Consider the following 14302-nt stretch of genomic DNA (forward strand, 5'->3'; position numbering starts at 1 on the left):
TAACCATTAACCTTCAAGGTCACTGCGTCAATGACTGCAGCATGCTTGAAGGAAAAATGATGCTGGTATCTGTTCGTGCAGTCTTCTTCTGCCCTCGGGGGACGGGCATGACTGTGTCACAGGCACTGGCGTGCAGTTTTGATATATCTATTCAGGTTCGGGGTCTTTAGGAGGTAAACACCCATACAGTGATGGTTATATTTCTATTTCAGGGAACAAGGGTTATACAAATAAGCCAACGTTCTTTAATGCCTTGAAGTTCTTAAAATAGCTGACATGATCAAAAGACTAACAATAGAAAAGGAAACAGCTTAAATCCAACATTGTAAAACTGCTTTAAGTCTTGTAGGTGAAACAGATTGGTTCATTTGATTCCATATTTCACATTACTCTCTGAAAAGCCACACAGGATGTATGTATTCTGTTGCTGTAAAGCTTTGTAGCATCATACTAAAGTTTTACCAAAAAGTAAAAAATAAAAAATAAAATATTGGGGTTAGACACATGGGTGGGTAAGCTCCAAATGTGATTAAGGGTGTTTTAATATTTGTATTTATTTATTTGTATTATTTATTTGCTATTGAAATCTAAGCAAAGGCAGATGCTAAAGAACTGCGATCAAAAATATTTTACACAATTTTCCATTTTTTAATGCAACAGCCATTGATGCAAAGTAGGATTCAAATGAGCAAAACTGCAGGGCCTACATAGGATTCAATAGACAAAGAACATATTTCAAATTGTAGATTTGTCCTTCAGCATCTGCCTATTTAGATGTAAATATTAAACGGATGTTTTCGGCTCTATAGCCTGCACACAGGCCATTGCAGTGGATAAGAGAGTTATGTTCTTCAGTGCAGATGTTTTGAAGGTCCTGACAGTCCCAACACCCTGATGAAGAATCTTTGGAAAATTCAGCTTTTACTAGGCTGCAGAAATGCAGCTTTGATATACATTATATAATGAAACTACAAATATAAAATAGCTGAAGGTAGCAACATTAAGTAACAAGTTCCTTTTCGTTTAATGTACAAGTGCCTATTTGTAACAAAAGTGTGTGTGTGCAGTGGGGTAGGGGAAGGATGATCACAGACAGAAACTTAAACTGTTAAAAACACAAACCTTCAGCTGCTCTCTTATCCAGTTTTAATTGCATGCTTGTTTTACAAGTACTGATTCAGTACAGCACTGTATTGTTGTACTGCATATAACACACAGATACTGGTGGGATTAATACTGATCAATCAAGCAAGAATGCACCATACATAAGCATGAGCAGCCCTGCTTCCACTGTAGTACAAACTGTAATAAATGGTGCAACAATAATACAATTTTTTTTTTCACATCCAAGTGAACGAATTGCATTGTAATACCAATATGAAGACTTTTCACAATGATCACAATGCCAACTCATTACAGTTTTTACCATGACAGTACACTTCTGAAAATCTGTCCTGAAAAGGGGTGGAAAAAGTAAACATGAATTCAAATAAAGCCCCTCCCGCCTCCCTCCGCCCTAAAAAACAAAACCACCAAACAAAAAAACCAAGAGCCCTCCACAGTGTGAATCTGCAGTCCATCGGAACATGTCCATATTGAAAGCCTGTCCGAGTTCAGCCTGCATTTCGGGTTCCAAATGAGTTTTTAAAAAAAATAGATGTCTTTCTACGAGTTTCATACAGTACTTCAAAACTAAATTCACAAATAAAAAGGACTTGCAAAGTCTTTAATAATACCATTGTTTTACTGCTTTCAGACCCAAATGCATTAAAAAAAAAAAGTTTTTTCTTCTTATTCTAAATGCTTGGTCAGTTGGAGATGGAGCACCATGGGGAAAAAGTAAAAAATAAAAAATAAAGTTTGTGAGTCATGAGATGTGCCACTCCCAGGGTCTGTCTCCTCTTATTTCTCTCTCTGTCTGTCTGCAGTGAAGGTGAGGGTGACCATCTTCTATCAACATGCGATTTAGTCTCCCAACCCTGGCAAAAACCAGGCATTGTGTTCCTGCTTTCTTTCCTTCTTCACTGTCAAGTAGGTACTGGTCGCTCAGTGCTAATTTTTTTTTCTTTTTCATTAAGAGTTTCAGGTAGGTTTGTGTGTTGTTTTGAAGGCTTTCGCTTTCTCAGGTTAGGCTACTCGTATTCAAGGAACTGTTTGTGATAAAATAACAGATACCTGTAAAAACATAAAACAATGTGTACAAGTTAGCATGCAAGTCATAGAGGTACTCTACTGCATTTAAATTAGTGCAAGTTAGCATGTGAGTCATAGAGGTATTCTACTGGAATTTAAAAACCCCACACACTGCTTGCTCACTTATTTAGGACCTGTACTTCATACTGGGTCAGGCCGTCGTCTGCCCTGATCAGAGCCTTGACACTAGAACACTTGTCATGAAAGGTGCTATATAAAATAATTTCATTGATTAGCTGATTATATTTAGGTAGGCAGAGGATCACTCATCAAGTTTATCCCTGGATTGTCCTTACTACACCTGCTCGACGTGCATCCACTATCATGCCTCTCGCGAAATCTTTCCCCATTTCTGGTAGGCTATTTGCAATTGTGCAGCTCCCACAGCTTTACAGCCACATCACATGATCTACCTAGTTTGAATCTCCCATTCAGTGTGATGCCAAACACAAATCGTGTAGACAGGACCCAATAAAGTGGCCAGACAGTTTACATAGTCATACACCGAATCCAAATCGCTTATCTCTCACAGGTGTGTTTTCTTTAAATTTTTTAATTTTTTTTTAAGGCTTTTAGAAAATCAAATACCACATAGATCATGACACTTGCTTCACTGTCATCATGAAGCCAGATAAATTTTCATTTATTTTTTTTGTTTTTCATAATTTCTTTTTTTATCATTATTGATTTCAGGGCTTTTGGCTTATTGGTTGCTTAGTTGTAAAAAAAGAAAAAAAAACCTTAATTGTAAAACGTTGCCACTTTGGTACGTAGTCTCTGATTCTGACTACAACAAATATGACGCGCGGTGCTGCCGCTGGGAGTGCAGGATGAGTCACACAGCTTGGACGGCACCAGTTCGCGTCCAGGCTGTGCAAGGAGGCCGAACTTTGCTGGGGACCCCGAGGGGGGGCGTCACATTGGCTCTGACGGTCATACTGTTGATTTTATTGCATTCTAAAAACCTAAAAGTGGCCCTTGTAAAAGCTTTCCCATAGTAAAAGTATAGGTAAGGTGTAATAAAGCATAGTGAAAGCATGGTAAGGTATAGGTAAACCTTGTAAATCCCAGAGAGGAAAGGTAAAGCATATTAAAAAACATGGCAAACCATGTGAAACTATGGTAAATGCATAGTACAACCATGAGAAAACTACAAAATTATCATGCAAATTTACTGTGGTAAACTTCAATAAGGGAAGTGTCAAAGAACAAGAAATGCTTACCCTTCACTGTCTAACACATCCTTGATGCTAGCCTTGGTGATGATTGCATCGTCACATTTAAACCACTGGTCCTTGTGCTGTCGGATGAAGCTGGTATAGTGGCCGCTCTCCAGTGTTCCCTGATGATTGACGACTGCAAACAAGGAATATCTGGGAAGAAGAAGTTATAATGGAGTAATGAATGCAGGTAACATGCCGAGGAAATCAACAACACATGACAGGTTTCCTTGGTAAACCAATTCAAATAGGAAATGAGAAGATCAGGAAGTTATTTTAAATGATGCATGTTGTGGCAGTATGACAGGGCGAAAGCTCTGTCGAAGCACGGTTATGTGTCTGGGGAATACTGGGTGGCTGGGAGGGAGATAAAATCCACCTCGCAAAAACATATAGGAATGTCGCTGGAGCCAGGAATTGAATAAATTATTAAATGATTATCCCTTTGCGGTTCTATGTCGGACCTGGTCCGACATTGCAATTTTCCCTTTCCAGTCTGATGTCGGGCGTATCTCATGAATACAGATAGCCCCGGCATCACATAGATAACACGGACATAAACAAACAAGATAGCTGCTTCTGCATCCAGCGCTCAAAGAATATCACAGACATTTGCAGAGCTTTTTTTTCAGATGTTATAGTAATAAAATAACGACTTGGATCGTATTATTGAGGAGTTTGGTGATAAAACGAGCGATCAGGAGATGATTTATCGGTATGCACTACTATCAAGAGGTATGTGAAAAAAACAGCGAATGAGGGGTGGGGCGGGGCTGGAGATGCAGTACTGAGTGTCCTGTTGATATGCAGTGCATTTTAAACCTGTTTTACTGTGAAAAAAAATACTTTTAAAATGCGCGTCTAAAATAAACTGCGCGTTGGAAAATAAATTGGGCCCGACGCGCCTGAGACGCGCTGAATAAATGGACCGCAAAGGGTTAATTAAGGCTCCAGCCACAGGTGTATAACCAGGGTGATCACGGGTGTTAGTGAGTAATAATTAGGATTGATGTTGGTGTAGAGGTGGAGGTGTGTGTTTTGTTGTTCCGTACTGTGCTGTCCTGTCCTGTATTATTCACGTCTGTGAGTGTTTTGTACAGACCTTTTGGTTTGGCCCTTGTGCCTGTTATTTTGTTAATGTGTTTTTGTTCGTATCTGTTTAGTGTTTTGCTTATTTATTTATTATTTGATTAAACGTGCACATTAACGCTTGAAACTTGCCACTTCTGTCACAGGAGGTGCCAGAAGTGTGATAGTGCCCCCAGAGACCAGAAAGAAAAGAAAAAAAGGAAGGTGAATGGAAGGTGGTCCATGGTGCTTCACCTGTTTAAAGACTGGGCACTATAGCATGTGCTGCCCCTTTCAAGGTGAAGGGGAGTTGCCACCTGCCCCAAACAAGAAGGGGAGGAGTGGCCGTGGCCGGAGGTGAGCAAAAGAGCCGGTGTCATCCCAAAGGCCAGAGAAAGAGAAGCTGCCTGCCCAAAGGCCAGAGAAGGAGGAGTTGCCTGCCCAAGTGTCAGAATGGGAGGAGCTGCCATCTTGCCTGCCAGAAAGGGAGGAGCCGCCTTTCTGTCTGCCGAAGGGGGAGGAGCCGCTGCCATCTCCAGGGCCATAGAGGGGGGAGCCACTATTGCCACTGCCGGAATACCCCGCACCCCTGCAAACTACATGGCAGGAGGGCCGCTGGGACGCCTACTTCCCTGTTTTTGAGGTCTCAAGTTGGTGCCCCACCTCCGGGGAGTGGGGGCACTTTGTGGTCTACTGCACCCTCCTAGGGGAGGAGGAACCACGGCCAGGGGGCAGCTTGGACGCCTACCTCAGCGCTCAATGTCTCAAGAGTGCTCCGCCTGTGGGGAGTGGGGTCACTTACCGGTCAACCGCCCCCCCCCCTCCAGCTGTTCCTTCTGGAGGAGAAGGAACAGCTGTTGGAGTGACCCGCGCTGATGTCATCATTTCTGATGTCAGCGCCACCACTGCCGGAGTATGCAGCACCACCACCACAGCTGGAGTGACCCGTGCTGAGGGCAGCATTTCTGCTGCCAGCGCCACCGCCACGTTCAGAGTGCCCAGCGCTACTCCCGGGAGTGTCCCGCACTGACAGCATTGCCGATGCCACCGCCACATCTGGAGTGACCAGCGCCGCTGTCTCCAGCGCCACAAGGGGAAGCCCCGCTGTCTCCAGTGCCACAGGGAGAAGCCCCGCTGTCTCCAGCGCCACAAGGGGAAGCCCCGCTGTCTCCAGCGCCACGGGGAGAAGCCCCGCTGTCTCCAGCGCCACGGGGAGAAGCCCCGCTGTCTCCAGCGCCACGGGGAGAAGCCCCGCTGTCTCCACCGCCACGGGGAGAAGCCCCGCTGTCTCCAGCGCCACCGGGAGAAGCCCCGCTGTCTCCAGCGCCACCGGGAGAAGCCCCGCTGTCTCCAGCGCCACGGGGAGAAGCCCCGCTGTCTCCAGCGCCACGGGGAGAAGCCCCGCTGTCTCCAGCGCGACAGCATTGCCACTGTCAGTGTTGCCATGGCTGGCTACAGGTCCGGAGGAGCCAGTCTTTCCACTGTCAGCATTGTCGCTGACAGCGTTGCCACTGCCAGCGTTGCCAGGGCTGGAGTGTGCTGCACCGCTGCCAGCATTGCCGTTACTAGCGTTGCCATTCCTGGTTGCACGTCCGGAGGAACCAGAATTTCTGCTGTCACTTCTGTGTCCGAGTCTCCTTTCCTGGTCATAACAGCCTGGCCAGTGATGCTGTCCTGTCACATATGTATTAAAAAAATATGCCAGTAGGGTGTGGCGTGTGGCATTTAGTCTAAAGTCACATGTACAAGTTAAGCTGTAAGAGGATGTACACAGGATAGATAAAGAAATGTGTTTCTTATAAAGTCTTTCGTGTTACAAAGCACTCAGATAAATCCAAAAGAAATAGTACATACTTATTGTCGTTGTTTAAAGTGTCAACTGGCTGTTGATACTGGCCATTCATTCTGCTTTCTTTACTGCAAAGAAAAAAAACACAACAATAAAGTGTGGTTCAGTGGCTTGAGATAGACAGCAGACCAAGGTCAATTGTAAAAGCAAACAAAGTATATAAGCACAGTGCCATTTCCTCCATCACAGAAAACAAGCACATTATTAAATATCAAAGTAATACTCGGGCAGGTCAGGGAAGCAGCTCCCCTGCTTCTGCTCTTTGTGAATGCACACCATGTAGAGCTGGGGAAGTTAACCTGTACCTATCTCCAATATGCAAAAACAGACATTTCCATATTACACTAAAACAAGTGTTGAATTAACCCTTAGCGGTCCATTTATTCAACGCCATTGAATGGTTTTCTCAGCTTTTTCCGGAGAAAAAAACGACTAGAGACCTGTGCTTTATGTCTTTTTGATGATGCCGGACAGGGTTCGACATCCAACCGGAAAGGGAAAATTGTAATGTCGGGCCTGGTCCGACATAGGACCGCAAAGGGTTAATAAATGTATTTTCAGATGCTTGCAAATTTGGGGTGAAAAAAAAAAATCAGTAAATACTGACTGACAGCTTTTGTAAAACCTTGGAACTTTTCAGTAAAAGCCTTGCATATAGTACCCTTAATCCAGTCGTTAATCAACTCCTATACTAGACACAATATTAGGAGAATATAAGAAATCAGTGCTAGTCATGGTCAATGTTACAGTGTTTCAGCTTCTTGAATCACAGCAGTGACACCCCACCTTGAAGCCATGAACGGAGTCATATCCAGCTCCAGCGGAAAGGACACGTAGGTGGTGATCTTCCGTCTCAGTTTTGCAGAGTGTTCGAACCGCTGGAATACAGAAAGAACATGAAGTCAGAGATTTCACTCAAGCAAAGAACTCCACAGATACCCACAAGCAACCATCTTGTTATCAAAAACAGATGCATAAAATAGAACGGCAATTCAATGCATAATACAGTTAGCCTAACATTCAATTCTACCATTACAAAATGGTCTTTAATTATTCTGAAAGGAATTGGGATTTATAAAGCAGATTTGCTTAATCCTTGGCTGTCTTGTTTAATGAGAAGATTCCTTTTGAAATGATCATCATATTGCTGTCCATGTGCAGAATGAAAGTCCCAGTCTAATCCAATACTTACCTTGAGATGAAAACAGGCTACGATGGGTAGCTTTTTCATTGTGAGCTGTTTGGTTGATTCTTGGTAACTATGGCAACCACTACATTTGATTTTGGCACTACTTCCTAGATGTTCGGGCCTTGTAAACCTGGAAAATGAAATGATAAAGCATTTATTGGTACAATGCAGGCAGTATAAGGAGTTTCAGATCTACAGGTAGAAAGCAATATATTGCAGCCCAAGAGACAGATCACAATATAATATTGCATGGCCCGCAAGCTTTTGCTCTGGGCACAAGAGAACCTCCTCTCACTGCAGGCAGTACATCTGCCCAGGGCCTAGGTAAATATGGACTGGAGGGAAGAACTATAGTTACCAACAGGGGACGATGATGCCCAAAGCCACAGGGTGAAAATGCTATGCAATAAGTTTTATTGCCATCCTTGCACTTGGTTGGCAGTTGTTTCTGTATCCAAGCTGGCCATTCTGGAGAAGGAGAACTGCAGATTTAAATCGTTGTCTTCCTTGTAGGAATTAGGAGTGGCTACCAATATTGTCTCTACTATGCCTGGTACTGGTAATTATCCAAAACATTTATGTGGAGATCCTGCCAAGGGGGGTTCCTGCGCCCCCCTGCCACTCCACACAGCGCTGCAGCCCAGACTGGACGTGTCCTTGGTGATGAGCTCCCTTCTGGCAACACTGCTCAGTGTTACGCCAAGGCGTAGATGGGCAGCCTGTTTCCACCAAGAGCAAGCCTTTAGACAGTGCTGAGACACTGTCAATAGGCGGTCGCAGTTCAACGCAGGCTGAAAAACCCTGCTGTTGAATCAGGCCTACAGAAATCGAATGCGCGGAGACCCAAAGGTAGGGTCAGAGAAGCTGCTGCCATCAAGCCCAGAAGTTTATGGAACTTCGCTGTCGTGAGAGATCTGCTGAGCTAAATAGCATTAAACAGACGGCTATTCTCTGCACTCTGCCATCCAACAGAGTGGACAGCATGAACAGGGAGTCCAAGCACACTCCTAGATTGGAGGATGTCTGGGAAGGTGTGAGCTGGCTCTTCACATGATTCACCGTAAGGTGGCCAGTGACAAGTACAATGTGGGCGTCTGCCTGTGTTGGAGACTGGCACAAATAATGGAGTACACTGATGCCTTGAGTCTCAATGGGGCCAGGATAGCTTCCATGCACTTCGAAAAGGCACGGGGTGTTAGAGAGAGGCCAAATGACAAGACCCGAAAGAAATGAACTACTTCCTGTGCGCTGGTTTTATGGGGATGTGGAAATAAGTGTCTTTGAGGTCCACCGTGGTAAACCAGTCGCCTGGCCTGATTGACTGCAACAGCTGCTGATCGTCAATATTTTGAACCTTCAGCTCATATACAGGTTGACCACCATCCCACTTGGGCACTAGTAAGTGCCTGGAGTAGAACCCTTCCTCCAACTGGAGGGTGTCTATCATGCGAATAGCCTGTTTTTGCAGCAGAGCTGCTACCTCCTGAGACACCACTGCGGCGTCCTATGGGTCCGTAACTTAAGTTACTGTCACACCCCGAAAGGGAGGGGGACCGTGCTTGAACTGCAGTGAGAAGCTGGTCTGAACGGTAGTAAGCACCCAGATGTCTGTGGTGCACTGATGTCAATATTCCAGATGGCTTCTTGAAATGGGACCCTGGGCCTGAGGCAGCAAACCCCTAGGGCTGCTGCCCGGCTTGTGGCTTGGCCTGAGGCTTCTGCCTCTGTGCTGGGCGGCGGAACCTATTATAGCCTCACCAGTGAGCAGCCACGGGCCGGTTCAGAACACCACCTCTGGCAGCAGGCGCAGCCAGGTGTGCCTGTCTTGGAGGCTGCTGGGGCCTACGACGCCAGTTTGCAGCTGGTTTGTGCACTGAGGGTGGTCGCTTGGGTGGCAAGTGCACCAGCTCCTGTTCTTACTAACCAGATGCAGCTCATCCAGCTGTTGTGGGGAGGGCCTGTGACTATCACAGAGGGACTTCAGCAAAAAGGACGGGTAGGCTACCAGAATACTATTAAAGTTGCCCAGCCATGCGGCGAATGCACTGGCTGAATAGGCACGCTTGAGGATCACCTCCAAGACCCGGCACTGTTTGTTGGGGCAGATAGTGTCTTTGGACAGAAGTGCTAAATTAGGTGCCTGGACCAGTGCAACAATTGAAGCCTCTGCCGGCGGAAATTGGGCCAGGCCCAGCTTCTCCGCATCGTGTACTTTAAAAAGAAAGTCCGGGTGCACTGGGAGGGACACGAGAGAGGTGGTAGGCTCATCATGAAAGACAGACTGCCTTGTCTCACCTTCTGTAGGCCAGGGCACTTGCAAGGCTGCAGTGGCCCTCGGGTGCCGTTGTCCGCTCTCCCTTGGCACAGAGCCATGGGGGGGGGGATGATGTGGAAAAACGCTGTGCAGAAGTGAGGGACGCAGAGCGCTCTGTATAGCTGCAGTAGAGAAGTTTCTCCAGCGTGCACTTGGAGAAATGTGCACGAAACTCGCAGAAACTGCAGTTCACCAGTGCCTCCTTTGCGTGCTCTGGCCCCAGGCAAGAAAATCATCTGCTGTGCTTGTCCTCAATAGGCAGACTGGCCTTGCATGTCACGTAGGGATAAAACCCAGGCATTATGCAAAAATGCAATGCAGTGTACAGTAACACTGCTTCAGTGCTTAAAGACATCAAGAGGGCTGGTCGAGACCGGCTTGGTACTGGACCGGGGATGTAAGCCCTGGTCGGTAGTGGGTCAGAACCGAGACGGTACCAGGAAGGTACCGAATCGGTTTGGTGACTTTAGCACTGTGTCAGTATGGTGTGGTACAGGTACGTGGGAGCGGAGCGGGTTGGTGACCTCGGTACTGGTCTGGGTCCACTGGTTCGCAGTACAGGGATCCCCACCTGTGCAAGCTACTGGCAAAGCCACTCTGTCAGTACTCACTCGAGACTGAGGGAAGCCTGCTTGTTAAAATGAAATAACAGCCCTCATAATGGTGATGCAAGAGCTGTCACCAAAACAGCACCAAGATGCTGTGGGAGAGACTGCCATCAACCACAACCGAAGCAGCCTCTTGGTGTGCCGCAGTATGCATTGCAGACAAGCCTGCGTTTAGTCTCTGTGAAATCACAGAAAAATGCAATGAGAAAAGAAAATATTTTTTCTCTATACAAAATACAGTAATAACAATTACTTTAAACCGTCTCATAATTTTGGCCGAAGCCAAAGCGAGAAAAAAATAACTCCAGCCAGAGCTATTGCAGTCTGGGGAGAGAGCACAAAGTCAGCCGACTTCCGTTGCTTGATCCCTGGGAAGGCTGCAGTGGGACGTAACAAACAGGCTGTAGTGCACAATATACACATAATTAATAATAAAAAAATTAACTATTACAGCGTAAATACAGTATCACATAAATGACGTAAAACACAATAATTAGCAAAAATGATACCAGTCATAAGCAACAAGTACTTACCTGATAGGCTACTCTGTCAGGACAGTTCTTGAGAGGAAAAATGGTGCTGAGGTCTGTAAGCGCTGTCATTTTATGCCCTCGAGGGCAGGCTGACTACGTCACAGGCTCTGCGAGCAGCTTTGAAATATTTTATTCAGGTTTCGGGTCTTTAGGAGGTAAGTGTTTGGAAGGGGGGGAGGGCGTTAAAAAAAAGATTTTTTTTTTTTTTCAAAAATGCTTTGCTAGAAAAGATTAAACCTGTTGTTGTGGTCATTCCTAACAATACATAGAAGACAGAAACAGACAAATCGCTCAATCTTGTATTTAAAGAGGCTGAAGCCAACAAAACAATTCCATACCAGACTGTGCACTTCCATCAGTATGGAAGACTCAAATGTCCAGTTTTGAAAGAAACACCTATTGTAGTAAACTCTTTAATTAAAAAAACAAAAAACAAAAACAAAAACTGTGACATATAGTACTACACTTGGTTAAAGAAATCTGTTTGCAAGCCATTCTTTCGGTCAAAGTTGAACTTGCTTGGTCACCTGGATAGTGAAAATGTCCCCATCCCTTCAATGGCTCTTTCCTGTTAATAACCAACCAGCTGCTTCCCCTATTGACTGACATGACCCAAGTGCAAGTGCACACTGATAACCCAACAATAAGGCACAGAAACTGAGCTCTTCCTTTTTCCTACAGCGGTACCAGGTATCATGTTTTAAAAATAAACTGCATGTGTCGTATGAGACATGTTTGTTTCAAAACTGCACATTTGAGACCTGTGTAGCAATCGGAAGTGCACAATGGTTAAGATTTCTGAAATGATGTTGTGTGTAAAAGAATAAAGAAGTACCTTCGTAGACAGTCTGTGAGTGTGGTGGTTCCTGATGCATGGCTTTCTCCATTCACTGCACTCCCATCGCTACCCGGGCTCAGCGGCCAAAAGGGGGTGGAGGAGCCAGGCAGGTCCAAACTGATATCCCAGAACGGGTCTATGGTAGTGGAAACACCACTGAAAAACAAAGCAAACAATACAGAGTGTGAAGGGTCTGTATGGATTCAGGGCAATTCTACAGAAAGTAACCCCCATGGTAATCAAATGATAGAATCTACCTGTGAAATGCATCATATTTCTCTTTGCACACATATTATATGGGATGTACATTTTGCTATATATGAGCAAGGTGAAAATTGCAGGATACAATTTAGTTGCAAATAGAGGGCTCTCTCTTGTACAAACTAGGACCAGAGGACACAGTTGGATATGAAGTGGAGATAGGCTTAGGACATAGGGAAGAAGGCACTTCTTAACACAGATAGTGGTGAGAGTATGTAATGGGTCACCTAATCATGTTATTGATGCTGAATAACTGCAATCCTTTATGACCCAACTTGACTAAGTATTGAGATCAATCAGCTACTCGGATCCGGTCAAGCAGAGATGGGTCGAATGGCCTCTTCTTGTTCGTAAATCATGTCTCTTAAGTATTGAGTAATCACAATTAGATTTTCCGGTTTAACAATAAAAACTGTTTGATTTTACGGGGACACCTAAACAGTATTGATTGGACTGCAATCTGTTGCAATACATCATCCCTACACAAGGGGGCTTCCCCTTTAGTTTTACAAGCACTGTAAAAAGAGGACATCCCTTTTGAAATCCACATTAATTCTGCCTACAACTGCTTTTCAGAGCTACCTGAGAGCTCTGTTCAGATGAACACCATATAACCATCCCAACAGGGAGCATTTACTTTTAAACAGCGCTGAGGGTACTCAGTCTAGGGCAATAAAACAACTAGGAGTAGCACATTTGCAACATTTTCAGGACAGCATAAAGATTGGAAGATCACATGAATCCAATAATACAAAATGCTATCATCATAACCCTGGCTCCCTGAAATAGAAACGTAACCATTACCATATGGGTATTTACCTCCTAAAGACCCGAAAACTGAGTAAGATACAGTCGCAGACAAAACTATTTGGGCAGTTTAAAAAAAAAAAAAAAAATTAGAAGAACTACAAAGAAAGTGATTTCTATAATTTCTAATTGTTCTATTAAAAGATATAAATTATAAATTAGAGATTCAGCTTCATGAAATTAGTTTTTATTTTATTTTATGCATGTTATGTAATAATTTGTTGCCTTTAAGCTGAGAGGCTGCCTTGTGTGTTATCATACTGAACCCCAGTAACAAGTAGCTGTTGTGCTGTATGTACGGACAAGCACATACCTTCTGCAAATGCTGCAAGGCCAGGTAAACTGCCTGAAGCTCCAAAACGTTCCACACCCCCTGCCACTCCACACAGCGCCGCAGCCCAGGCTGGAGATGTCCGTGGTGACGACCTCCCTTCTGGTGACACTGTTTAGTGGTACGCCGTGCCGTAGATGGGCAGGCTGTTTCCAGCAAGAGAGTCTCTTTAGACAGTGGCAAGACACTCAATAGGCGGTCGTGGTTTAACGGGGGCTGAAAAACCCTGCTGTTGAACCAGGCCTGCAGAGGGCGCATGAGCAGGAGACCCAATGTCAGGGTCTGAGAAGCTGCAGCCATCAAGCCCAGAAGTTTCTGGAACAACACTACCGTGAGCTCTCTGTTGAGCTGAAAGAGCTCTAAACAAACGGCTTTTCTCTGCACTCTGTCATCCGACAGAAAGGACAGCATGAACCTGGAGTCTAAGCACACGCCTAGATAGGAGGCTGACTCGTCACATGATTCACAGTAAGGCCCAACCGATTAACCGTCGTCCAGATAATTGAGCACAACAATGCCTTTGAGTCTCAAAGGAGCCAGGATAGCTTCCATGCACTTTGAGAAGGCACGGGGAGCTAGGGAGTGGCCAAACAGCAAGACAAGGAACTCGTACGCTGTTCCCTGAAAAGCGAACTGCAGGTACTTCTTGTGCGCTGGTTTTATGGTGATGTGGAAATAGGCATCTTTGAGGTCCACCATGTTGAACCAGTCACCTGGCCTGATTGACTGCAACAGCTGTTTCATTGTCAACATTTTGCTCCTTCGACTCAGGTTGACCTGTCTGAGGTTGAGGATCGGTCTGAGGCCACCATCCCACTTGGGCACCAGGAAGTACCTGGAGTAGAACCCTTCTTTCAACTGGAAGGGGTCTATCATGCAAATGGCCCATTTTTGCTACCTCCTCAGACACCACCACGCCATCCTGTGGGTCTGTGACTTATGTTACATTCACACCCTGAAAGGGAGGGGGACGGTGCTTGAACTGCAGTAAATAGCTGGTCTGAACGGTAGTAAGCACCCAGATGGCTCCCTGAAAAAGGGCCCTGGACCTGTGGCAGCAAACGCCTAGGGCTGCTGCATGGCTTGTGGCT

At 45.3% G+C, this 14302-nt stretch overlaps 1 protein-coding gene across 3 annotated transcripts in view; it reads right to left on the reverse strand.

The window, feature by feature from the left end:
• Window positions 1–1129: 1129 nt before the first annotated feature.
• LOC117418285 (ubiquitin carboxyl-terminal hydrolase 22) overlaps window positions 1130–14302 on the reverse strand; it is a 104466-nt gene continuing 91293 nt past the window's right edge. For all 3 annotated transcript variants that reach the window (XM_059035678.1, XM_034031182.3, XM_059035677.1), the window contains 6 exons: window positions 11810–11968; window positions 7523–7649; window positions 7117–7208; window positions 6336–6398; window positions 3417–3566; window positions 1130–2175 (listed from right to left, as the gene is read on the reverse strand). In XM_059035678.1, the coding sequence (XP_058891661.1) occupies window positions 2133–2175; window positions 3417–3566; window positions 6336–6398; window positions 7117–7208; window positions 7523–7649; window positions 11810–11968 (634 nt within the window). In that variant the 3' untranslated portion in view covers window positions 1130–2132. The remainder of the gene's footprint in view (window positions 2176–3416; window positions 3567–6335; window positions 6399–7116; window positions 7209–7522; window positions 7650–11809; window positions 11969–14302) is intronic.

This window comes from Acipenser ruthenus, chromosome 13, assembly GCF_902713425.1.
Source record: "Acipenser ruthenus chromosome 13, fAciRut3.2 maternal haplotype, whole genome shotgun sequence".
In the NCBI taxonomy this organism is placed as follows: Eukaryota; Metazoa; Chordata; class Actinopteri; order Acipenseriformes; family Acipenseridae; genus Acipenser; species Acipenser ruthenus.